Source organism: Lytechinus variegatus, chromosome 4 (assembly GCF_018143015.1).
Source record: "Lytechinus variegatus isolate NC3 chromosome 4, Lvar_3.0, whole genome shotgun sequence".
Taxonomy (NCBI): Eukaryota; Metazoa; Echinodermata; class Echinoidea; order Temnopleuroida; family Toxopneustidae; genus Lytechinus; species Lytechinus variegatus.
In genome coordinates this window covers 35713550-35741309 of record NC_054743.1, presented here as the reverse complement: position 1 = coordinate 35741309, position 27760 = coordinate 35713550, and the positions used below count along the sequence as shown (strand labels likewise).

Genomic DNA, 27760 nt, shown 5'->3' with positions numbered 1-27760 from the left:
GTGTTTTCAAAATGTATTTTCAAATTTTCATTAAAAAGAATTCATACGCGTCCATCTGACAAAGTTTTATCTTTTATATATGCATATATAATTATGTCTCTTTCAAAATTCCGTTTTGCCCATAGAGATGTATATTGACAATAATATACATCTCTATGGTTTCGCCCCACCTTGCCCTCTCTCGTGGGCCCGGCTCGTGGGAAGCCCTCGTGATTTGCGCTGACTTGTGTTTTAAAATGCTATTTTCAAATTTTCATTCAGGAAAATACTGGGCCATCTTTCTGACACAGTTTTGTCTTTGTCTCTTTCAAAATTCCGTTTTGCCCCTAAGTTCCGTTATGCCCCCATCTTCCCCCTATATCTCAGGTGCAATCTCGTCGGAAGCCCTTAATTGTGGTTTGTGCTGCATGACTTTTGTCTTTAGATTTTATTTTCAAATTTTCAGTCAGGAAAAATACACGCCCATCTTTCTGTCACAGATTTGTCTTTCATATAGGCATATAGAAAATGTCATTTATGTCTCTTTATGTTCACACTGAACTGAATTATTGCTTGAATGATTCCCGGGTTGCACCGACCCCAGCCTCGATCGCCCCACCCCCTAAACTTCATGCCAGAGGCTGATCTGAGGAGACTGAGATTTTTTTTTTCTTTATTGGTTGCGTTGCTTTTGAGACACAATAATGTACAAAATCGCGAATGCTTCGAAGAATTTATGTGAGAACTTGGGTGGATTATTTCCATCTTTTTAAAAGATCCGTTGACCTCAAGAAAGATAAACATTTATTTCCACGTTTTGAACTCCTTGGAGACAGGTTTCACATCGCAGCAATGCCAAAAAGAAAGGTAAGATTGCTTATTTCTCGTTAGAAAATAGACTCCAGTCATGCCAGTTTGGATCGTGCCTCATTTTTTGTCACTGTCGCTGTGCCGCGTAGCTTGGTTGCCCCGCGGCGCTGCCCGTTTGGCGTGCGCCGCTGACCTAGGCAAGTGGCGCTGGCATTGTCTTTGTCTCAGCGTAAAAAGAAAGACTAAGTTACTAGTAGGCCTACTCATTCTAGATCTAACTTAGTTGTAATTTTAACACTAAAAGTTGCGCTTATCATGAATCTGGAGATAGTGTGGGTGTCGGCTGACTTGTGTTGTGTATTTGTCATGTTTGTAATTTGATATCAATGGAAGTCTGGACAAGTTGATTAACTCAAACTGATTGGGCAGGAGCTTACTGTGTATTTACGCATACTCACGGGACAAGGGTAGATTATGATCAAAATATCTAGCAATATAAATTGTGAAAACAGAAATTATGCACTTACCATGATTATATGGATGATTGATGGTCTAACGAGTGGTAGTATCCTGACATCAAAGCACAGACTGGAACCTCAAAAACCGAAAAGTTCTCTCCTACCCCAGTCTCATTCTGCCATTTTGTTATGATTCCCTGGGTTAAGTCTCATACAAACACACACACTGGCATGGGTGATTTCAAGCTCGGTGTTGGTGTTAAGAACTGCGAGCTCCGGCACATGATTCGACAATTGATGACGGATATTTGCTCTAAGTCCGTTTCCTATCGGATTTCTTGGTTTTTAAGCGGGATTTGGGTCTGGTCAATACAATTTTGATTAATTCTACTAAATATTTACTTTTTGTTGCTTCTTTTTTTTCTTGTAAAATCGATTCTTACTGTTTCTATGGACACTGCGCCTACTCTCCCGCTCGTACCGTTTGTAATACGCAATAATTTTAACGCGCGCAAGGTGGTCGGTTTCAAAAGACGTGGTCGATATGTGGTAGTCTCACCATACATGACGTCGCATCTGCGCCGCTAAATCTCAACTTCACGCAAGAACATAGTCTTGATGACGAAAATGAAATTGGAGAGTAATCTATCAAACTATCGTACAGAATAGCAATAATTCGAAAGAGTGAATATTATTCTTCAAAATATATAAGGCCAAGTAAAATAAGAAAGTATAGTTGATCGTCCTCGCGCGCATCACTTTTGGCCGCCGCATGAAAATTTTTGCTATTTACTATTTTAAAAAAAAAAAAAAAAAAAAAAAAAAAAAAAAAAAAAAAAATTGTGTTGTTTCTCGTCCTCGCCATCTTCCCTTTTTAATTGCAGCATCAATTTTCTTGTTATTAACTATTTTTATGGCTGCTGAATAACGAAAAAAATCACAAGATTACTCTGGGATCTCTCTTGCAACTTCAAAAACAATTGCAAAGTCCGATATCGCCGTAATTGCAAGAAAGAAAAAAATTCTGATTTGTTTTTTTATTGGATTTTGAAGATACCATCATAAATTAGCGAGGAAATAAAGTTTGCTAACTCGGAAAAGATCGCGGATTTCTTCATTTTTAGTGCATTTTCGGGGACCCCGCTTACTGAATCTGAACTAATCCGTCGCATGCTCTTGAAATATGGCGCAGATAAATCAATTCTAATGACGTAATTTGTATTTCAGCTGGGTTTTTTGGTGAGTGATAGCGCCTGTACTTAGATGTGTGTTACGGTGATTGTGTGCTTGTGACTCTGTTGGGAGAACTGCATGTGTGCTTGGATGATGTGATTGACTGTGCTGGCGTGACATGTGAATGTGTGAAATGCATTGAATTTTCTGGCGAGTTTTCTAATGTCAGGAGGCAATGCATCGAATATTCAATGAGGGATTTAATATTCAATATCAATTTTAAAAATGAATAAAAATTGAGCAGTAGTATTAAACATTATGTAAACGAACAAGCACCCGAAAACTGCGATGCGAAACCATACCCAGAGCTACAAATGAGATTGGCTCTGGAAAATTGAACAAGACTCCATGACAATAAAAAGACCCCCCATGCATTTTTTTACCCTTACATAAATTAAAATGTTTAAATTATTCACTTGACATGAACATTCTGTTTGACAACAATACAGTACCAGTATACATCAGTAATAATTCATCAATAGATTTTATTTTCCATAGATTTCCAATCAATCGTAGATATTTATATTTCTAATCATTTATTATTACTATTGAGCATACATCGATCACATAATTCGAGCTTGACATGGCCTGACAATCATTTGAATAAAAAATAGCAAAAAAAATAGTAAATAGTAAGGACCTCCCTCATCACTGATGTCAAAAATCGGACCGAGAAAATGCCTCCGTGTTCTTAAAAAAAATAGTAAGATAGCAAATAGCAAGGACCTCCCTCATCACCGCTCTCAAAAAACCCGGACGATCAACTACTATCTTTTTTTACTTGGCCTAAAGCTCAAATGATTTGTACACATCTTAACTGTAAAAGCTAATTTTACTAGGAAGTTTCATCATGTTCTTGACTTGTTAACAGGCTTGAGATTGCCAACACCAACACCGAACTTGAAATCATGATTTCCCAATCCATGGGGGTTGGTGTTGGTGAATGGGGAAACTGCATGTAGATAGACAACACCAGCCGTAGTGCTGGGTTCAGCAGACAACAGTAAACACCATCCTTCAACACAAAATGCCGGAAGTATGTCATATTTTCCTAGGTCAATCCCAACACCAGCCTGATTTCAAGTACGGTGTTGTGGCTGGTGTTGGTGTCGTCACATCACCAACACCAGATTTCGACACCGTACTTGAAATCACCCACTGAGTCACAGAAAGTGAGAGGGAAGCCCCAGAACGGGATAGAGCCAGGTTTAAAGTTGGAAAATAGATATATAAGTGTTCAGTTAGACCATTAGGCCCTTATTCTGAAGTCGGGTTTAACTTAAACTCAGGTTTAAAGTTGTGGTTTAAGTATGGACAGCCAATTGTTACATAATCACTAACAGTAGAAATATCATACTTTCAGCTCATTCGGCTCTCAAATCATTCATAATTGTGTAAGAAGTATAAATAGATGATTGTCTTCACCAGCGATGAATCAGGAAAGAGCACAGTAAACATAAGAAACATACAACTTAATAAAAATTTTGATACTTTTGGCTTCCCATACTTAAACCACAACTTTAAACCTGAGTTTAGATTAAACCCGACTTCAGAATACGGGCCTTAGAGTCAAGTCTAAATAAGTCAAATGTAGGGGGGGAAGGGAAACCCAGATGAGTGCCAGAGAGCTCTGGCCAGCAGAATCCTGAAATTCTAGGCAGTAAAAGTCAGCCAGACCTGTTCGCTCGCTTTCAAAATTGCAAACAAAACTGGCTGATCGATATACCGAAAGCGCATGCGCAAATTTGGCCAAGTCTATTTATTTGGATTTTTGCTTAAAATCTGTTGATCGGCCGTTTGTTTGCAATTTTCTAAAAGAGAGAACAAATACAGTCTTTTGTCCCCCTTTATTGAGGGTCTGGCTTCTGCCTTGATGTCAGGATTCGCTGTCGGTTCTAGACCTTCATCCATTAGAATTGAGGTGGGTGCATGATTACTTTTTTTTCTTTAATTTTTGGGTGTTTTTGGTACCCCAACCTCAAAGGTATCCATCTTACCTGTGGCAGCTTCACGGGCCGGAGCTTTCTGGGTGGGGGGGGGGGGGGAATTGCAGTCTGTGAAATGCAACCACCCACTGACTTAAGTTGCTTTAGCGTCATGCAGAATTATTGAGAAAACACATATAATCTTAATAATGTTATGCCCTTCAGTCAAATGCTTAGATCTAGACTATTTTGTGTTCAAACGAATGTTTACATAATAAAATGTTTACCTAAAAAAACGTTTACAAATACGGTACTGTTTTGGAAAAAGAACCAAAAAGAACTGAAAATCGACCTGCTCGTCAATGTGTCAATGTTACCCCCTTTTGTGACAGTTGATGAACATATTTAGTTACCAAAATAAAGATTCGGCGAAAAGCCACTTGAGAAAAATGAGTTGAGCTTTATACAAGGAACCATCTCGGGATCTGACATCTACATGTAACTATTCAGTGTCAAGTACTTTAAAGAAATGGAACAATTGAACTTCTTCTTTTTGCTTTTTAATACGAAAAAAAAAAATTGTTTCCAAAAAATACTCATAAATTTATCATTTCATTTTAGACAGGATAAAAACAATAACGTTTTTTTCTTTCACAGCAATTTTTTTTTCAATACACAAAACGTCTTCATAACGAATACAACGGACAAGCAAATTTTCAGGGTGGCTCTAGACAATGTACAAAATGGGTGAACAATGAAATAACAGTAGACAGATGCTCGATGGATATAAAGCGTATGAAACATGTATGCAAAGAGTACACAACGGATACATAACTCACGTCAACGGATGGCGAGATTCTTTTCCATTTTATTTCCTCTCTGCATCTGCAAGTGCAGTGGGACCAAGCGTTTAGATTTCATTTTAATTGTTTTCCTTTTAAAATTGGACGAGTTTCAGAGACTTGGATTTGGACAAGTCTTGCGGGTAAACCTTGGGATATGTATTCTTATTTAGTGTGACTTAGAGTTGCTTAAATCCTGATGCGCACATGATATCAAACACGCAATTTTATTGATTAATGCGCATTATAACCCGTATCAGACATCGGAGCTGGTCATTTACAAAACCGTTTTGCCTAAGATTCATAAATATCGGGAAGGGAAAGGTATATATTTTTTGTATTTTCCTCGGTCTCAATGCGCGTATTTACTTTGCATGCAGAGAAGACGCAAAATATACCTTTGTATTTTCCCTGGTCTCACATCCAGGCATTTGAGGATGCGTATAAAGAGATACGCTTCATAAGGATCTGTACACCAATAATATACATCATAATAAAGTCAACGCTGGATCCGAGCGCTTGCAAGTACGTCATAATGGTAAAGTGCAGAGCCTAGACCGATATTAACATGACACAATAGAGCTCTATTTTTAAAAGAAATATCCCCATTATGATTTTTGCTCTAGATATCTGATTTGGATGATAATAAAAATATTGACTGGCTTTTCTTTCAGGGAACATCAAATATATTGCCCTTACAAGTCCCATATTGCCCTCGTCTAAAGACTCCGGCCAATATGATTCTTTTGCTGGCAATATATTTGATGTTCCCCTCGAGGCCAGTCAATATTATATAATTAGTGCACTTTCACTTAGCATGACATAACCAATGTGTTGTTGCTTTCTATACCACATGCGGCTGGAAATAAAAGGGCTTAAATCTTTGTGAAACACCCCCCTCCCCAATATGCATAAAAATTTGTAATATTTACAGGCTTGTGCGAGTTCAGATTTTTGGCTGATATCAGATATTTTTTGTTTTGTTTTTCAGCTTCATTTCTGCTTAGCTTTCCTCTGTACAAAAAGTTTGGGGGATCTGTCTATTTCAGACTTTTTCCAAACTCTTCAGCTTTTTTTCAGATCTTTTTATTTGTGACCACTCACACACTTGTATTTAGATCTAGCTCGTATTTTCATCCATGGATATTAGAGTATGTTACACTTACCTTCGCATGTACGAGTGATCACATCTGAACATGGGAAAAAGTATGACATTCCACAAGTACGGTATACATGTATGAAAAACAAAGAGATAGATACAAATCTCATAGTACATGTATGTGCGAGAGCTATGAAGTTTATCACCCTAGGCCTTTTATAGCTCCAGCCGACATACTCAGCAGCAGCGCACAGTCAATTTATGTATTTCAAGAAAAAAAAGCCCAGCACTCCACATTCCCCAGCCAGGCATCACAAAACTAGGGATTGTCTCGCCATCGAATTCGGTGAATCAAAAAAAGGTTAGTCCTGAGAGCACATTTTTCTTTCAATAAATCATCCTTGGAAGTTTGGTTGTTTCTAACTAACCATTCATTGTCCACTGTAAACATTGGGATTTTGTCTTCGGAAACACTTCAAGATTTGGAAGAGATGATAGTTCCCCAAGAAATATCATGGATACAAATTCAGCGGTCTGGCTGGTGAATGTGGAGATTTTTAAAGCTTTTCATAATTTAGTAAAATACTGTATGAGAGTAAAAAAAAAAGTTTTGAATTGGACAAAATCGCACTGTTTAGAATGGAAAATGATCATTGTATTCATGTATGACTAGTTAGGCCAGGTACAGCCCAATCGTGGCACATGAGGCTTTACAATATGCAATTGCAAGTCGCAAAGAAAAGTGAATTAGAAGATTGTTTTTATGCTGAATTATGCTGTATACAATATGAGCAGTTATCATGATGATGATAATGGATTTCATGCACACCTCACACAATTGTTAAACCATTTTAAATTTGTGTGGGTTTGATAATTTCTATTTGTTGATGCTTGCTGAAACTTATTTTTGTTTTGATCAATTGAATTTTTATGTTGTTTACAATTAGTAGCAGTTGCATACATGCACATGTAGATACAGATTAAAGAGAAATAATGATAATGGAGTTGCACACCCTTTTCAATTGTTAAGCAATTTCAATATGTGTTTACTTGATACATGCCTAACTTATTTAAGTTGGTGCTTGCTGAAACTATTACTGTTTCATTAAATTACTCTTATTTTCTACTGCTCTTCATTTCTTGAACTGATTTCACATGTTATCTGTGAAACATTGATAAAGAATAATAAATTGTGCCAAATGCAATTTTGATTTTGCAGCATTCAATTGAGAAAGATCGGCTTCTCTTGGCAGAGGTCGTGAAGCATCCATTTCTCTACGACAGAAACCACGACTCTTTCGGCAACCACCAAATGAGGCAGGACAAATGGGAAGAAATCGGTGCTATAGTGGGCATATCAGGTAAGTGATACCAGAGGGGATTTCAAACACCTTGGTGTTAAGTGCAGTGTTGGTGCTCAGACAAAACTAACACCAGCTGCCTCACCCAATATGAGGCAAGGTCTGGTGTTGAAATCAGTGTCATTCAGTGTTGCACTGTGTGAGAAATACAGTAGGACAAGGAGGCGTTAGGTTAAGTGCAGAGGCTGTGGAAACGATGGACGAAAACATAATTTTTAAAAAGATTTTGCATTGTCAGCCCCCTCCCCCCCCACTTTAAAAACCATTTTGCGGCTACTGAAGTTACAATAACGGGTGTGAGAATTCAGATTTTTTTTATTCTGTTGTGATTTTCAGCTTAATTTTAGCTTATTTTTGGCTTTCCTCTGTACAAAAAGAATGGGAGCTCTTTCTATTTCAGACTTTTTTCAACACTCTTCAGCTTTTATTTCAGATCTTTTTATTTGAGACCACTCACACCCCTGCAATAAGCAAAATAAACAGCAGCCACTTCACCTAACTTGAGGCAAACTTGAGCCTAACAACTTTTCTTACGTCCACAATTTTTCCCTTGCAGCCTCACATCTACCACCAACACATACCTTGTCCCCCCCCCCCCCACCCCAGACATTCTACCATCCCTGTACTATGCATGGATTCTCTGGAGTCAATCTACATTGTGATGGTTGTTGGTACTTTTGTTTCATCATCTTTGCAGACATGGATGCCAAGCTGCGGTGGATCAATATCCGAGATTGCTTCACCAGGTGCTGGAAGAGAAACCGGAAAAGGGAAACGTCCCAGTCCTTTAGATGCCCCTACAAATACGCTGACCAGTTGGAGTTCTATCTACCATACATGTCTTTAGAGTGAGTTTTTCTGTGACTCTTTCTCTTTTGATGTATCTCTCAAAAATATTTGCCTAAAGACAATATGGCTTGTTGTCATTAGCCATGATCCCATGTTAATGATGCCATTGATGATTATTATGATAGTATTAATAATGATAATAATGATAGTGATAGTCATAGTATTTATAGGAATAATTATATGTAATGATGATTATGATGATTATGATGATGATGATGATGATGATAATGATGATAATTAATAATTGATAATAATAATATAAATAAGAATAATAATAGTAATGAAAATAATGATGATGATAACAATGATAATGATAGTATGTAATAATAATAATAATTAAGTCTTAGTCATCCCATTTTTTTTCTTTGACTGGTGCCCACCCAGGATTTTTGCCCAAACCGGTGGTCTACCAAAATGAAGAAGTGCAGTGTCACCAAATACTATGAATATCAACCACTTTTCAGGCCCTATTTCTTTATCTAGATCTATATCAAAAACGTAGACATACCATGTTTCTGAATAATAAGTCAACTAAGGAGAGCAATGAAAATTATAGTATTGGAGCAGGATTTCTCAATTATCGTGCTTGAATTCATCGCCATGAAACCTTTAACCCATTTGCTTTGGCGCATCAATTTTTTTTCTGTTTGCATTGTTTCCACTTTTAGTTATCTCCACTGTAGAATTAACCTGATATCGATAGATATTGATCGATGTTATCATTATTGTTATCATGATTATAATTATTATTGTAAAACTTAACTAATGTAACTTGTGATCTGTATGCTCCATATAGGCCTTCATTCATGGAAGATTTAATGAAAGTTGATGGAGAGGGAAGCGATGTCAATGATGCCGACTGTGGAGATCTACCCACCCAAGTTCTGCCCCGCCCCCAGGTACCCACCAAGAGAAAGAAACGGTCAGAGCCCGAAGAAGATGGCATGATGCAGTATCTCGTCACACACAACAGTGCCCCGCGAGAGGACGGACTGGACACCTTTTTCAAGTCGATATGTGCGACGGTGCGGACCTTGCCACCCATGACCCAGGCCCAGCTAAGATTTGAAATCACAGAACTGGTCTTCAAGGCTGAAATGAACTTCTTGTCAACTCAAAATGATCAGGCTCCCGTAGCACAAAGCTCAATAGCGATTGATCATACGCTTGATTCTCACGACTGATTGTACATTGTACATTGCAATCAATCGTAAAGATATTCTTCTGCGATTGTTGCTAATCTTTGTGCTATGGGCCCCAGGAATGATGCGTTTTGAAGATCTACTATTGCACATTTGTGACTGACCGTGTTGATGAGATGTTTTGATGACTGCCAAATGCCAGCTTTTGTGGAAGAATTTAAACCTGTATATTCAAAGGTGGATTTGACTCTGCAGTTTCAAACTGTGGTTAATGCAGATATTTTGCATTTAATACTCTAAATTCTCCACGTTTATTGAGAAAGAATCGGTAATGAAAACATGCTTTCATCACCATGCACTAAATTGACACTGGCTTATACTTACAAAACTTTACAGCATTAATACATCCTCACTTGTTTTGGGGTTATTTTTTTTTTTTAGACTAAACAGCAACCATTGTAATAAGCATCAACTTAGCTCTCTGTGGCAAGAGCACGCACTCATCATTGAACGCCTTCTCAATATACGTGCAGAATAAAGCATAATTGAGGATGAAATATGCAATTTAAACATAGTTTGAAACCAGAGATTCAAAGCCACCATTGTGAATCTGGGGCATAGGTGTTTACCAAGTAATTGGTGTTGAAGATCGTCCAGAGAAGAATGAACTTAAATGAAAATTGTTATGTATTCCTTTGTATATTTCTCCTATTGTCCTTTATAATGAAAAAAATATAATATCTCATCATCCTTGCCTGACAAAACCAGCAGCAAGCAAGAATATGTTTTGACTTGTCTTCAATCAGTGGTAAGGCATTAACGTGGTGAGCCTGAAAGTGAGACATTTATTACATGACTGGCATTCCAGTGATTATTTCAGAGTTTGGTGTTTGCAGATGTGAATCTACTCCACATGAAGGATTGATTTTTACCAGAGGATACTTAGAAGAGGGCTCCACACTAACTCTTTTTTTCTACAGATCCAACCTGTTCATGTCGGACCAGTACATGGCCAATTTTTCCATTTTTTACTGGTGCGAACCTAAAGTTTACTGGTCCTTCAAAGTAAAGAAAAATCTAAAAAGAGACTTGAGTTTATTTTGGCGATTTTAATTGCTTTCATTGCCTTCCACAACGTGATTCATGAGAGCCATTTCTCAATTTTGGAGGGCCATTTTTGAAGATGCCAGAGCCATTTTTATAATTTACAAAAGAGGAAAAAATATCATTTGTATCAGTTTGATATACATTGTATATTTTACTGGTCATGTCGGACCAGTAAATCTGGCTATTTCTGAAAAACAACTGGCGCGACAGCAATTTTTTCTGGTCTGGGACCGTCGGACCGGTTCCAGTGTCGCACGCTGCTTAGACAGTGGAATGCAGAGGGTTGACCTCCTTTCCTCATCCCTCCCCCACCCCCAGACCTAATGTACTTCTGTCCCACTCCACCCCGCCCCTTTCACCTACATTTAATATAATGTTCCCTGTCTTATCACGTCCATTCCCTTTATACATGAACACTCATAGCCCCACCTGTACATTGTATGCCTGCTATTTTGAAATTATGGTATAACCATTTATTACATGTTTGGGAAAATGTAGGGCAAAATCTATTTACAGCCTTATAAAAGAAATCTTTTGATTTGAAGTATGATCATTTCAATAATCATTTGACCTCCTGAGTGGCACTGACGTGCTTTATCCTGCTAAATGCTATATAAATACAAAACAAAGAAATATTAAAATGTGAAGATAAGACACAGGACACCCCTTGGGCCCGTTGCATAAAACTTTTTACCTGAGAAAACTCAGGTTGTTTTTACCAGAGTTTTTGCCATGTGTTAAAGTCAATGGCAGAAATCAGACTAACCTTAGTTTTCAGTTTTTACCAGAGTTTTCTCAGCTACAAAGTTTTATGCATCAGGCCCCTTGTCTCTTCTCATTTCTGGGTCCCGTTTCATGAAGACTCGTCATGATAAAAATGCAAAATATCTACAAGTATACCATCGGCCAATCAAATCAAAGGATTTCAGTACCTTGAAACTATTGGTGACTGTCATTATAACAAGTTTTGTGAAACAGACCCTTGTTGTATCTTACCAAGATGGTAAAGCTTTTCTTTAGGAAAGGATGGTCCCGGTTGCAGAGAGAGTTCAAATGTAATTAATACATGTACCAAGAATTAAAACATGACTTGATTTAGAGCCTATCAGAAGTGTACATTTTGGACTCTCTTCATTTTACCAAGTTCTGTTTTAAATGCGATTCTATCAGCAATGGGCACGACATGGGTATTGCCTCCATTCGAATTTTGTTGTATATTTTATTTTGAAAAAGAATAAAAAAAATTGACCTGGGCCCCATTGCATGAAATATTTTAGTAAGTTATTTCTGTGATATGCATTGGAATTATCAGGATAACATGTTTATTTGACCAATTAGAATATGAAATTGATTATGCAGTAGTTACCATTGTGTGGCAAAGTTGCCATTCGGTGCTTATAAGGGTTCGAGTTGATTTTTTACAGAGTTCTTGCCAAAATATTGGCACCATTTATAGCCAGCATTAAAAGTTTGCATAGTACGAAAGACGAAAAAATGGTACGCAGTTATGTGTGTGGGTTGTCAGTATGAAAATGAAAGAGCTAATGAGACACTGTCAAGCACTCTATTTATTTGAAATTTTGTATAGTTGATGATAAACTGACTGTGATTTAGTCACAATAAATTCCATAAATGGTCATTTCAAATGTTGAAGACGATATCATAATTACTTTTCACCATTGCAAGCAAAATGAGATGAGAAATATTGCAATGATGTAAAACAATGATATCAACTCAATTCAATCTTTTTATTTTCCACCTTTGATTTGTAATATTTACAATAATGATATAGTCAACATAAAGAATATAATCTCCTTGTATATTTGAAATAATTATCAAAGTTTGCAATAAAAACACTGGTTTGATTTTCCTTCTGTTGATCAAATCAATTTTTTAATCAGATTTACTTGGCCTTTGAATTGAAATTGTGCAGCAAGTGCTGATCTTACTGTTGAAAGTGCTGACTTTTCTCTATATGGGACTATCCATTTAACATCCTATCGCGGAGCTGCCGAGTAGTACAGATTTTCGGTGTGTAGTACTGAAAAATGAAAAGAATACTGAAGGTTTCATGCAAAATACTGATTGCTATGATTTCGGTTTTACGTGTTGTCCTATGGTCTTTCTTAAAAAATATTGTGTTCTGATTTCTCACCAAAATAGTGATTTTCAGCTTTAAAAATACTGAAATGTTCTTGTTCAGGTTGGCAGCTCTGCTATCAGAGTGACATTTGGCTAAAGTTCAGCACATGAAGACATACATGTAAGACAGGGCTTGTACTGGAATAATTCAATAAGATGTACCATCATATGTACATAGTGCTCAGTAATTAAATTTTGTCAAATACTGTATATTGCTACTTGAAGGGGCGTTGATCTTGTACATACATGTAGAATGTTATACTTTGTAAAATAAAATGTTTTTTATTGGAACAATACAAGCTGAAATGTCCATCTGTTTCTTTATTTCATGAAACTGAAAATAATGTATGAAATGACATACTAAATTCCATTGCACCTACAAGCAATATTGTAAAGTTTAAAGTTTGATATATGTATGGAAGCCGTAATTGGTATAAAGTGGCCATAACTTTTTCCAAGTGGTATTCAGTTTTCTTTTATTGAGGTAAACAAATAATTTGTTTCAGAGGGAGGTTGCCATGATAGTCCGTCATACCCATTTTAAAGGGGTAATCCAGGCGAAGAAGAATAATATGATTTAAACAGATGAAGTAAAAGAAGACGAAGCATTTCAATGTCGACAAGGAATAACAAAGTTGCGACATTAAATTTTGCATTATTTGTTATACATGTATGCACATATTCATGAATATGCAATATGCTGATGATGTCATTGTCCCAACTTATTCTTGTATTTCATTGTATGAAATTATATATTTTCAAACTTTGTCTACCAAAAATTGAAAAAAGTAGATTGACATCTTATTTAATATGTAAGATAATTGCTGCAACTTCTTTTGTTATAAGGGAGATATCTCATACACCGATGTAGGAAAATATGGAATAATGATGATTTTAAGTAATAACATAAGAAAAAGGAAAGTGGGGACATGACATCATTAGCCCACCTAATGAATATTTATGAAGGCATGCATTTAACTGTTTTGGCAAAATTTGATAACTGGTATTTTCATTAAATTTTGATGAAATATTCAGCATTCTGGTTGGTGAATTCTACTCAATTTAGATAATTATTTTCAGCCTGAAGTACCCCATTACATCTTAGTGGGTTTATGTAACAAAAATACACTACTGAGAATGATATGGATTAGAAATCTGACCAATGTTCCGTAACACAGAGGTTAACGATTGATTGTATGCTTGATTTTCACAGTACATGTAGTCAATGCAATCAATCGTAAAGATATTCTATGATGATTGCTAAGCTTTGTGTTATGGGCCACATATGTGAGTAGTTGAATCAATTTGATTTGACTCCTGTTTTACATTTATATTTGCACAGTGTCGATTTAGCAGAAAATAAAGGGACTTTTACCAAAAAATGTTAAATTTTGTGACAATAATGGAGAATATATACTTATTCAGAACAATAATGTCTGTATGTTGTAGTGACTTTTAAGTTATACTCCAAAAGTTGCGCCATTTAGGGGACCTTCTGGCACATCACCCCAGAGTTTTGAGAAATATTAAATGCAAGATTTCAAGCAACCCAGCTCAAGTGGCACATCCTAATAATCAATTCTCCCTCTGGTTTATAATGTATTGTATGTAAAATGGTAATTTAAACAGGTATTCAAGTATTCAATGAAGGGTGTGAAAATGATGAACAAAAGGTGGTTTGATGTTGTTTGAAGGTTTGCATGGTGGCATGTACAATTGCTGATGTGGTTTATGGTACACCATGTGGAGTGTTATAGAAGCAGTGGATAGAAGAAGAGAAGGAAGTGGATAGGCGAGAAAGTGGAGATTTGAGAATAGAGTATTCTTTCTTGAGAATAGTCCTGAAAAGGACTGTAAACCAGAAGGAATGTTGAGTGAGAACAGCTTGAGTAGTAGAGCTGATGAGGAGATGCTGGCTTGCGTCGGCGAGTAGAGATGATGTCTCCTCATCAGCTCTACTACTCAAGCTGTTCTCACTCAACATTCCTTCTGGTTTACAGTCGTTTTCAGGACTATTCTCAAGAAAGAATACTCTATTCTCAAATCTCCACTTTCTCGCCTATCCACTTCCTTCTCTTCTTCTATCCACTGCTTCTATAACACTCCACATGGTGTACCGTAAACCACATCAGCAAAAGGTGGTTTAGACCTGAACAGAGACTTGAGAGGAATTGTCCTCCAATGATTTCACATCCTGTTCTTTCTGTTGGTGTGAATACAAAGTTTTCTCCAAAGGTGTATCCATGATTAGGACTAAGATGATCTTTAAAGGTGTCCATGGTGGAGAGAATAATAGAAGATCTTTTGCGGTAAACACCATGTATGTAGTCCTGTTTTTCTTTCTTGGTTGCTTGATTGCTCTTAAAAGAACCGGTATCGACGTTTCGACCAGCGTGTTCTGGTCGTCATCAGGAATGATGATCCACTTGAATACGTGGGTATAAGCAGGTTGGTAATGAGGAAGGTAATTATCAGATTGAACAGTCCTTTTCAGGACTACATACACGGTGTTTACCACAAAAAACTTCCATGATTGGGACTAGGTCAAGAGGGACAATTCTTTCAGGAAGTTTGGGAACATGTCCATACACAAAAATCAGGCTTAGATATATTAAATATACTCCAACTAGGCCGGGCTATTTTGGTCATTTATAAAGCTCGGGAAGGGCCTTCCACATTTATAGTGGTCTATAAAGCGGTCAACTGCACAATTGTGTACATGTTTTCCATGGCATGATCTCCAAAATTGCATCATCAAATTGTACGATTGCATTGATTATGCTAATTTAGGCATGATTTATAAATGATATTCTGCTCTAAACAAAAGAAATAAAGGTCCCACTTCCTGGCCTCATTAGGGTTTAGGTTTACTTCACACAACAGTTGGCTATAATTTGGTTTTTATAAAAGCAGAAAAAATGCGGAAAATTATTAGTGAAGATTCGATGAAAATGCATCAGAAACTAAGAGAGGTATTAATTTTAGAATTTCAAGTTATGATATCACACGAGAGCAGCTTCCCCATATATCATGTTATATGAATTCCAGTAATTCAAAGTTATTAATGGAACAAGATGAATACAAATGTTTTTTCTAATAGAAGAGGGTATGAAATGATGTGTCTGTTACACTGCTCTTATAAAGTTATGTTCATAATTTTTTTAGATAATGGCATTTTTTTATACCAAACTATATATGGAACAGCTGCTGCTTGTCTGTTATGTCACTTAGCAAACTTTTATCAAAGCTTGATGATTCCTTTTTCACGGTTCCCACGGTCACGGAAAATCCTGGAAAAATTTGTAGTCATGGAAGCCAGGGAATAGTCAGGGAATTCAGAAAATTTGTGAAAAGTCACAGAATTACCTCTTAGCTATAGGCCTATGGCAGCTTTCCAGTTTGTCATGTCTCGCAACTCCCGTACACTGATCATACTCTGCTATTATAATGTGTGTTCATGATTTCCATTTTTCCCAGTTTTGTGACATCCTAAATTCTACGTAACTCCCGGGACGTCACGGGAAGTCATGGAAAGCAACAGTTTAGTCAAGGAAAAGTCATGGAAATCTGTCTTCAAATTTCTGTGGGAACCCTGTTATTGTATTATTGATTAGTAATGTAGATGGCATTGAATTTAGAATTTTCCTTCGATTGGATATTAGTAAAGCATAATAGTTCTGAAATCTCTCACATACAAAAAGAAATAATAATTTGCGGACATGATATGCCGGTATTGATCTGTACAGTACTTGTTTCACCCTGACATTGTTGGGTACCAAAACTATCATGCACAAATGCTACTCAGTCAAAATGAACAATATTTTTATCTTATACTATAAGATATTAGTTCAATCACAGAGAGGCGCTATAGCCCCTCACATAAATTAGTTTCAGAATCCAAAGTCACAAAATGGCAAAAGACAGATTGATTTGTGACTTTGGATTCCGAAACCGATTGATGTGAGGGGCTATACCCTCTCTGTCATTGAAACAATCTCTTAATTATTGACATGCACTCTGAATTAATTTTGGGGGATAATAATGACAATTGTTTCCATGTTATTTTCTTTTGTTCAAGATTTTCATATTGCACCATTGATACTTATTATCATTATAGATGTTATCCAGGAACTGTTGCCTTCTATTAGCTTCTCTAATTGAAGGTACATGTAGGGGAGAAAACAAATTATTACCATTGTTGAATTTAATTGTAAGAATGTGCAAGACTGCAACATCAGCACTTAAAAGGATAAAGATTATTGAAGCTAGTCTGTATTAAAAATATTGTTCATTTTAACCGAGTAGAATGTGTGTAGTGCCTTTGTAAAGTTTTATCACTTTTGGAACCCAGTTTATTTTCATTATCATTTTTTAACCTATCTTTCATTCTATTTTTGTCATATTTACCAAAGCGTGATTCCTGCTTTGAGGGATATTACTTGCAATGCAATAAACAAATTATTATTTTCTTTTTCAGCAAGAATCAAATGCGAGCAATGACAAAGATGTTGATCAGAAGAAAACCAAAGTAGAGGTAAGCCTATTGCAATTACTTACTTTTCATTTGTGAAAGAAATTCTGATTTTCCATTGAGAAGCAAAAGAATGCATCATTCATTGCTTGAACATACATTTGTTTGATAAAGTTTGCTCATTTTGGGGCACCCTTTTCTTGAAAATTTGTCGAAATTTTTTTTTTAAAAGCCTGCAAATATTATGCAGGGTGAGAGGGTAGGAGGAATTAACCAACAGGATTTTGTACACTTTTTCTTTTGTCATTTTTTCAATTTCATACTTTTTCTCGGCGGGGGGGGGGGGGGGGGGGGGGGGCATTGTGTGCAATGCGTATGGTATGTGAAGTCAGTCACAACCTTGTGCACGTATATCATAATCGTGGGGGGGGGGTAAGTTTATAGGCTTACATTGATATTATATTGTATTAACCCTCGTGCCCTCACATTAGTCTTTAATTACATTATTGTAGTATTTGATCTCATTGAATTACATGTACTATCCTATGTCGCCCATGATTGTTAATATTTTTTTTTATATAACATGTCCATGGAGATTGACCTCATGAATTTATGTGTGTCAGAGTTGTAATCAAGTCATGACTCTGGTCACTAAGTAGCGACTCAAGCAGTATTCTATTCAATGACTAGTCTCATCGACTTTCAATGACTCTACTGCCATGACTCTTTTTTAACTCCTTAATGACTTGACTCAAAATTAAGTGTTTTGTTACAACCCTGCATATATTGTTATTATCACTATCATCAGCATCATCATCATCATCAACATCATCATCAACATCATCATCATCATCATTATGGTCATTGTCACTATTATCAACATCATCATCATTGTCATTGTCACTTTCATCATCATCAACATCATCATCATTATCATCATTGTCACTTTTATCAGCATCATCATCATTGTCATTGTCACTTTCATCATCATTGTCATTGTCACTTTCATCATCATTATCGTCATTGTCACTATCTTTATCATCATCATCATCATCAGTTATATCATTAGTATCTGTATTTTTCCTTTTTTTCAACAATAGGAGTCGGAGCCAAAGGAAGAGGTCTACACCACAGATAGGAAATCAGAGTCGGGAAAGTGAGTACGAGAATTACATGTTCTACACTGGGGTCTGTTAAAAGATCAGTCACATGTCGCAAATGCATTCTTCTGATTGGCTGAAAATCAAGTTGTGTTTGATTTTGAGGTTGTGTTTGATTGCAACTCTTTCTGTAATTAGTTCTTTGGGAAATTTCACAAGGAAAGAAAGAATGCTCAGCAGATCCAATCTAATGCATGAATTCATGATTTCTGTGTTTCTTCTTTTCAAAAAGGATTATTACTTGATACCCCAAACTGGCCATCCAGATATTTCCTGCCTATATGTAAAACTGAATAATAGCCTTTTTATGTATGTTCTTTTTTTAGGATGCAGTTCAGTTAATGGTACATGTACACCCCCCCCCCCCCATTTTGGGGCCCAGAGTGAGAAAAGGTCAATACTAATGTGCTTTGCAATTATATTTTGTGTGAATTAATTTGTACCTTCTTTTCTTTTCTTCATTTATTTTCAGAGCATACAACTTGAAAATCTCAGCATGGAACATTGGAGGAATGAAAGCATGGATCAAGGTATGATGCTTGGGTTAAAACTTTCCCAGCTCTCAATAAAGCTTTTCATTTCATTGGTAGAAAATCTTTTCAATTTTTTGTCTCGCCCACCAGAGGTGAAGGCGAGACTTAGGGATCCAAATGTCGTCCGTCCGTCACAAACCTGTAATGACACATAACTCCACAACCATAAGTCGCTTTTCAACCAAACTTGGATGGTGGATGGACTTGGGGGACCTGCATGTTATGCTGCAGTCTGAGGTCACATGGTAAGGTCAAAGGTCATTTTCAGGTCAACGTTAAAGTTTACATGCAAGACTCTCTTATGACACCTAACTCCACAACTGTAAGTTGCTTTTCAACCAAACTTGGATGGTGCAGTCTGAGGTCATATGGTAAGGTCAAAGGTCATTTTCAGGTCAACGTTAAAGTTTACATGCAAGACTCTCTTATGACACCTAACTCCGCAACCGTATGTCACTTTTCAACCAAACTTGGATGGTAGATGGACTTGGGGGACGTGCATGTTATGCTGCAGTCGGAGGTCACATGGTAAGGTCAAAGGTCATTTTCAGGTCAACGTTAAAGTTTACATGCAAGACTCTTAACTCCGCAACCGTAAGTCGCTTTTCAACCAAACTTGGATGGTAGATGGACTTGGGGGACGTGCATGTAATGCTGCAGTCGGAGGTCACATGGTAAGGTCAAAGGTCATTTTCAGGTCAACGTTAAAGTTTACATGCAAGACTCTTAACTCCGCAACCGTAAGTCGCTTTTCAACCAAACTTGGATGGTAGATGGACTTGGGGGACCTGCATGTTATGCTGCAGTCTGAGGTCATATGGTAAGGTCAAAGGTCATTTTCAGGTCAACGTTAAAGTTTACATGCAAGACTCTCTTATGACACCTAACTCCGCAACCGTATGTCGTTTTTCAACCAAACTTGGATGGTAGATGGACTTGGGGGACGCATGCTATGGTGCAGTCGGAGGTCACATGGTAAGGTCAAAGGTCATTTTCAGGTCAACGTTAAAGTTTACATGCAAGACTCTTAACTCCGCAACCGTAAGTCGCTTTTCAACCAAACTTGGATGGTAGATGGACTTGGGGGACCTGCATGTTATGCTGCAGTCTGAGGTCATATGGTAAGGTCAAAGGTCATTTTCAGGTCAACGTTAAAGTTTACATGCAAGACTCTCTTATGACACCTAACTCCGCAACTGTATGTCGCTTTTCAACCAAACTTGGATGGTAGATGGACTTGGGGGACGTGCATGTTATGCTGCAGTCGGAGGTCACATGGTAAGGTCAAAGGTCATTTTCAGGTCAACATTAAAGTTTACGTGCAAGGCTCTTATGACAAGTGTTATTCCATCCCAGTCATTTCACAATGAAGTTTTGATATAATCCTCTTGCGTGCCCTCACAAATCATGATATTTCTGGTTATTTTCATAAGTGGGCGAGACACAAAATTGCTTTTGCCTTGTTTTTTGTTCGGATTATGAAGGAAATGTGTTGATATCGACAGATGCCTATGATAAGTCTGCTCTATCAGTTGATATCAAAACAGGCACATTTTTATTCATGCTGGAAGGAACACCAACATTTGTTATCCTGGTTCAACATTGTAGCCTAGGGTGTCAAAAATGGCTTGCCCCAAAATATGAGCAAAAATACTAAAGGCTAATATTTATGCTTAACTGTCTGGACATCTGACGTCCATCTTATCTTGCTCAGCAATCTTGTCTTTAGTTCTGTACCTTCCTCATTCTGTCATCTCTTTCAATTCTCTGTTCATTGTCACTCTCCACCCAGGTGTTAATGGGTACCCAGTTGGATGTTAATTAATACCAGTGTGATCAGGTTTGCATGTGTGCACCAGTAAAAAAAAAGGGGGGGGGGTTGCCTGGCCAGGATGCTCCATGGGGAGAGGAGATGGTGCACTTTACATGTGGAACAGTGGATGGAACCAATGATAATAAAATTAATACATATAAAAAAAAATTGCTTAGAAATACAAAGTAGAAAGCGCTATATAAATGTAACCTATTATTATCATTGTCGTTATCATAATTGTTATTATCATTATTATTAGTAGTAGTAGTATTATAATTATTATTGTTAATATTATTGATATTATTATCATCATTATTATTATCATTATTATTATTATTACTACTATTATTATCATCATCATCATATATTTATTTAGAAAGGAGGGATCGATTACATCACCAAGGAATCCCCTGATATCTTCTTTGCACAAGAGACCAAAGTCGACGCAACGAAGCCCCCTCCCGAGGCAGCTCTGGACGACTACCACATCACCTACAACGCAGCGGAGAAGAAGGGGTATTCGGGCGTGGCCCTGTTCTCGAAGAAGAAGCCAATCAGTGTTACCAAAGGCATGGGTGAGTGTTTGTGTACTCTCCACCCAGTTTTGAATGGGTGTTTATTTCCAATTTGTCTAATTGCCAACTCGTCTACTATCATTTGGTCTACCATCATTTCGTCCACTCACCACATGGTCTACTTTCATTTACTGGTAGTCTAATGCCATTCTGTCCAATAACCAGTCGATCCAATAGCCATTTAATTCATATACAATTTGGTCTAATTGGACTAGGTGTTAATTGTGCAAAATGAATAAAAATGAAATGGATATTAGACCATCTGGTTATGAGACAAAATGGTCATAGATGAAATGGTGATAAAGCGAAGTGATGATTGGACCAAATGGTTAGGAATGGCATTAGACTAAATGAAAGTAGACCATGTTGTGAGTGGGCGAGTTGGCAGTGGACGAATTGGCAATTTACCTTGAATGGGTACCTGATAGTATATGTGAAAGCCAAATTGAATGTCGTATGATTAGCAATCGAGTTTAGAAACTTATACTGGAATGCTCCACAGGGAGTGGAGAAAGTGCATATATTGTGTGTGTCCAGGCCAGAATCAAAGATGACAATATGAAAAAAAATGAAAATCCATAATTTATTGTTCGAAATAGACATGAAATGAAATACTCTGAAAATTTGCTTTGCCCAATTGATCCTGGGCCCGGCAGCCACCGTGCAGCGCCAGATCGACGAGGCTCTATCCCTTTAATTGTTGAACGCCAAACAGGGTAGCAGCAACTCCCATCTTTTAATGTCTTTTGGTCTTAAGCGGCTGGGGTTTGAACCCCCGACCTCCCGGTTGTGAGACGGACGCCCTACCAACTGAGCCAACACACCCGTATGGTCTAGTGATTAGAGTATTGGACTCATGATTGAAAGGTTGCGAGTTCAAGTTCCCGCTTTGAAATTATTTCCGCTTTAACCAAAAAGGCCTAAGAGTATTTAATGTCGTCTATAATGGCCGGCCAGTGTGACTGATTAACGTTGACATAAAAATTTTCATTGGTTATACCAGCTTGGTATTGTTGCGGCAAAAAGCTGCTTTGCCGAGTTCCTATGGGAGTTACCTCAACAGTATATCAATTAGCCTCTAAGATACATTAATGTAAAGACTACGTTTTCTTCCACTAAAACATATCAAATTGGTATTATTTCCACTCCAGTCTGTCAGGTGTAAATTTTCTGAGTACATAGTTAACATGCTTATTTATGGCTAATATTGATTTTTCATGTTGAAAAAACTTTTTTTGCAGATAACATTGGTTTCAAAGCAACCGTTTGTTATTGGTATATTGCATACAGTGAGGCCTGTACCATTCAGATGTGAACATATATACTAAATGATTTTCAGATTAAAAAATATAATAATCAAGGACTGATTAGGCTTATGATCAGACTGTATTTTCTTTTTACACAGGTATTGAAGAGCACGATAAAGAAGGGCGTATGATCACGGCGGAGTATGACTTGTTCTATTTTGTAGGGGTCTGTAAGTAGACTATCAGTTCTGTTCACTTTGTTAATTAGGAGGGGTTTGAGGGTTAAACCATGTCATTCTATATTCATAAACAGAGAGGATTATCATTGATAATTATGTGCTTTGTAGCTCATTATTATTGTTCTGTTTTTGTAAATTTTTTTATCATGATTGTTTTTGGTGTTGTTATTATTGTTATGATCATTATTGTCATAATAATTATTTTTATCATATTAAATGACTATCAAAACAACATCGGGAATTCTGTGGGTTTTTTTTTATTTATCATTGAGCAAAAGCAAATATATTCTTGAAAGGAAACCATTAAAATTTTTTGTTCATTCATCTCATTTATCTTCGCTTACATAAAGCCACGCACAATTTGGCATTCCTTATAAAAAAGCTGAATGAAACCTTGATTCATATCATCATAGTTGGAAATTCTCTCAAGAGAGCATTTCCTTTATAGTTTATCTTGAACAGTGGAGTATTTCCTTCAGGTGCTGAAGTAATTATGACCTGTATCATTCTTGATCATGAATATATCCACCTTTATTCTCAATGTTTGGGGTTTGGTGATATCATTTTCCTATAGGTAACATTTAATGTCATACATCTTTAAAATACTTATTGAACATTTACAATACAGTATGATAGGATGTGTACTCTACAGGTATTTGTACACTACAGTATAAAACATGTTTCATTTTATACATAATAATAGTTATCATACTGATAAATCCACTACTACTTCTACTACAGTTACTACTGATGATGATGATGGTGATGATATAGTAATGGTGAAGATGATGATAATGATCATAATGATGATAATAATGATGACAATAATGATGATAATAAATAAATGTTAATAATTTTAATAATATGCCATCATGAGCACTCTCTATACTCTTTCATTATGTACATTTTTATGAGAGGAAGAGAATATCACAAAACACCTAAGTTTATTTTCCCCTTTTGTTTATACAGATGTCCCCAATTCTAGCAGAGGTCTTGTCAGGTAATCAGATATTTGTTATTTCCTTTCATGATGACTTAAATTGACATATTGAATTACAATATGGATTTATAAAACATCATGTCATAATAATAATATAATGAAACGCTTAAGCGCAGCATTCTATAACCCCAGTTTCAGCATGGATACTCTTATCAGGCGCTCAAGCATTCAAGGAATGTCTTCCTACTTGGTACCCATTTACCACACCTGGGTGGAGAGTGGCAATGTAGATCAATGCCTTGTGAGTGTTGCGGTTGGATTTGAACCCTGTACATTGTGGTTCAAAGTCTCTGGAGGCTTATCCACTGAGCCACAACACCTCTACATAAAATGTCGGATGGAACCAGAATTTTTAAAGAGCAAATACTATTTAAAACAGATGATCTTCAAGGGACATACTTTAATTTTGGCAAATTATATTTTGTATGGGTGGTGTTTTACAAATCTGTTTGTAAGTTATTTCCTATGAAAGCACAGACTATGACGTGGCACAGACTATACAAGAACTGAATTCATAGTGAATGATGTGCTGTGTCCACTCCAAAAGGTTCTTTTAAACAATGTTTCTATGCTGCCTTTATCTTGGTTGCTGTACAGGTTGGATTACAGACAAGAATGGGACAAAGATTTCATGGCCTATCTCAAAAAGCTTGACGCCAAGAAACCTGTCATATGTTGTGGTGACATGAATGTTGCACATGAGGAGATAGGTGAGGGGGTGGCACAACTTGGTGCTTTGGTCAAAAAAATTTTTGAAGATTTTTGAAAATTAAAAATTGTATGCTCCCATTTTTCTGTGAAATGTGTGTAATTAAATAGGATACCTAATGATGGTCCTATTTCTGGAAAATTCTGAATAAAATGTTTCCTTTCCCTCTATACATGAATTGGCAGGTACGTGTAATGTAATGGAACACTCACAGATGTAAAATCAAGAAGATGATAGCAAATAGTAACTAAATACTGAAAAACCATGTTCCTTGTAGAGATACAATATGTATTGATATTATAAAAATAATTCCTTATTCAGGGATTTCATTCCAGGCTAAAATAATGATTCATTTTCTTTCAAAAATCTCATTATGCCAACTACATGTACCTTCATGTGCATGTGCCTAGTAAACAATATTTTTGAATTTGTGCTCAGTTGCAAAGAAATATATATCTCTGGTCAGTCTATAATCAGACTAATTTTCATGAGCTGGCCAGTTTTTATGGTAGCACAACAATTGCTCCTGCAAAATTTGCTCTGGGCTTAATTTCGTCTAAGATCTAGGGTTAGGTTTGCAATAGGGTTTTATATTAGGTTTAGAGTAGGGTATAGTGTTAAACTCAGGATTGAAGTTGGTCATTCGATTAGTATGTGGAATTTAGAGCGGAGCACTTGTCACCAGAGCAAATGTTGTGGAACCGTTTTTTACATCTTTTCCATTTTGATAAACAGATCTGAAGAATCCAAAGAGCAACCGCAACAAGACGCCTGGCTTCACTGACCAAGAGAGGGAGGGCTTCACTGCGCTCCTTGACACAGGTTTTGTGGATTCCTTCCGTCATCTGTACCCAGAGCAGGCAGATGCATATTCGTTCTGGACCTACATGGGAAACTGCAGGGCAAAGAATGTTGGCTGGTAGGTCCAGTTCTTCTCTTTCGTGAGGGGGGGGGGGACTATTGAGAATTGTTCGGCAAGAGACTCTTTCATTCTCAATTAAGTCACAACAATATTTAAAGATTACACTCTACCAATTACTGGGATACAAAGTGCCAAAATGTCTGAAGCCCATGATTTTCACAAAATACTGACCCTTTGAGTTGTGCCCGTAGCAGAGATAACTTTGGCTAGGTTCTATGGAAAATGTGTATTTCATTGTTAAAGATCAAATCACGTTCACCGATTTGACAGAATACGACTTTAATTCATACAATTTGATTTATAATGAGGCAAATATACATTTTGTCCTGTAGACTTAACATTTCACATTTAACAGTATACAGTGTTGATCAAAGTCTGCATTTTTTTAATTGAAGCTAATGAGATAGAGTCACACATTTTGCCTGCCATCGTCCAATAAGTTAGTTTATGTGGCTTCCTTATGGAACATCCTCCTGGTAACTCGCCTTTCATTTTTTTTTCATGTAGGAGGCTAGATTACGGTGTGATTTCCAAGTCGCTCTTGCCAAAGCTGTGCGATAACCAGATGAGAACGCAGACGTTCGGAAGTGACCACTGCCCCATGGTGGTCTACATGGCCATGTGACCTTCCATGACCCCTTGACTGACCCTCCAGCAACTTGTCACCAATCTTTCATTGAGCCAATCCTTGCAGAACCAATTTTTTATGATCGACAGAATACTCATGTATAAAATACTCATGTTTGTAAGTGACCCACAAAATTAAGATGAAACTATTTTTATACCACCGTCAGCAACCTTTCTGAGACCTATCATCAACGTTTCTATGAACCCTATGGACTACAAATATTCACCCCTTGCTGTCTACACAGTACGACCCTGTCTTTCCGGACTTCATTCACCCGGAGACATATAACAGTTGTTTCTCCTGGCCCTTTTTCAGAAAGAGTTGCGTTTAAATGCAAGTCAAAATATCAAGCGCAAGTCCCGAATACGGGTGCTTCGTAGGCTGAAAATTAAGTTGCGCAAGATTCTTTGAGTTGCGTTTGATTGCAACTCTTTCTGCAACGGGCCCCAAAAGTGCTTGAAATTGTTTGTATTACTTCATTATTGTCATCTTTTACCAATAGTTATCAAGAACGACAAAGAAGAAATACATAATCTAAATCAATAGATTCCTTTACTCCACATTGAAATGAGGTCCCACTACGTTAATTACATATCCAGCCATTAAAAAAATAAATTGAAGCCCGTCCTGATGTGGCCAGGTATATGAGCTCACACAGAATTGCCAGAAATGTTGTTTAAAACGTTTATTTCCCCCAGTGTTTTCATGACTTCACAATCTCTTTTATTTTGTCTGGAAATATTTGTTCACTACAATTAATAATGTTTACTTAATGATCAAAAAGTACTTTTTTATCAGTATTTCCACTGGAGGTTTAAATGTGATTATGAACCATAAACATCACAGAATTAGTGTCTGCGATGTGAGAATGCATGTCATTTTAAGGATCACTAGCTTGGGAGGCCATGCAGAATAAAAGCAATAATCATTATTCGGTAGCTTTCTCTTTTGATCAATGACTGTTGATTGAATAATGCTGGCCATGTACATATACATGAGTAGTTTAGATGTTTCAAACATTAGAGTAGTTGTACATGTATGTATTTAGCTGTTGTGCCAAAGGTAAACATGTAGCCCTACCATGAAGTTTCACTGTCATGATACTCTAATATCATCATATCTTACACCCCTATCCGCTGTCTCTGCGACTACTTTTCTCCTCAAGTTTTAGGTGTCGTCGGTGTGTTTGAAATACTACTACTGCATGAGAAAACAGAAAATATGTTGGAAGTAGTAACTCTTTCATATTTCTTTTCTCTTTTTTTGCGCATCTATCTTCAAGAAGATTTTGGGATTGTTTTAAACTACAATTATGATAAATAATACATGAAGGCTTCATGATTGTTGACTGTAGAAGCAGTATTAGACAATAGGCATGTAGATACAATGTTTGGTGTTGTTTTTGTTGTAATGCACATCTTTGACTTCAGAAGTCGTAAATAAGTTCTTGCTTGTACTCACGTTGTGGTTCTTACAGACATGAAACAATCATGTATGATTATCTATTTGTTTATCT

The 27760-nt window shown here is 36.8% G+C and overlaps 1 protein-coding gene across 3 annotated transcripts; it reads left to right on the top strand.

Moving 5' to 3' along the window:
- Positions 1–657: 657 nt before the first annotated feature.
- LOC121413936 (DNA-(apurinic or apyrimidinic site) endonuclease-like) lies at positions 658–27760 on the top strand. 3 transcript variants are annotated; one of them, XM_041606954.1, is made up of 10 exons: positions 661–846; positions 17425–17481; positions 18519–18574; positions 19051–19108; positions 21301–21499; positions 22905–22976; positions 23955–23985; positions 24583–24695; positions 25430–25613; positions 26124–27760. In XM_041606954.1, exons 1-10 carry the CDS (start codon positions 700–702, stop codon positions 26239–26241), a joined length of 1035 nt encoding a protein of 344 aa, XP_041462888.1. In that variant the 5' UTR covers positions 661–699; the 3' UTR covers positions 26242–27760. The 3 variants fall into 3 exon arrangements, with proteins under 3 accessions (XP_041462890.1, XP_041462888.1, XP_041462889.1); XM_041606955.1 differs by lacking the exon at positions 661–846 and adding an exon at positions 15388–15411; XM_041606956.1 differs by lacking the exons at positions 17425–17481; positions 18519–18574; positions 19051–19108; ... (4 more) ...; positions 25430–25613; positions 26124–27760 and adding exons at positions 7566–7707; positions 8405–8555; positions 9353–13145 and having other exon boundaries at positions 658–846.

Bases quoted from the DNA above. Each gene is read 5' to 3' on its own strand.
- LOC121413936 (XM_041606954.1), top strand. From the start codon at position 700: ATGCTTCGAAGAATTTATGTGAGAACTTGGGTGGATTATTTCCATCTT. The intron at 18,575-19,050 runs GTGAGTACGAGA...ATTTATTTTCAG, and splicing joins AGGAAATCAGAGTCGGGAAA to AGCATACAACTTGAAAATCT. The intron at 25,614-26,123 runs GTAGGTCCAGTT...TTTTTCATGTAG, and splicing joins AGGGCAAAGAATGTTGGCTG to GAGGCTAGATTACGGTGTGA.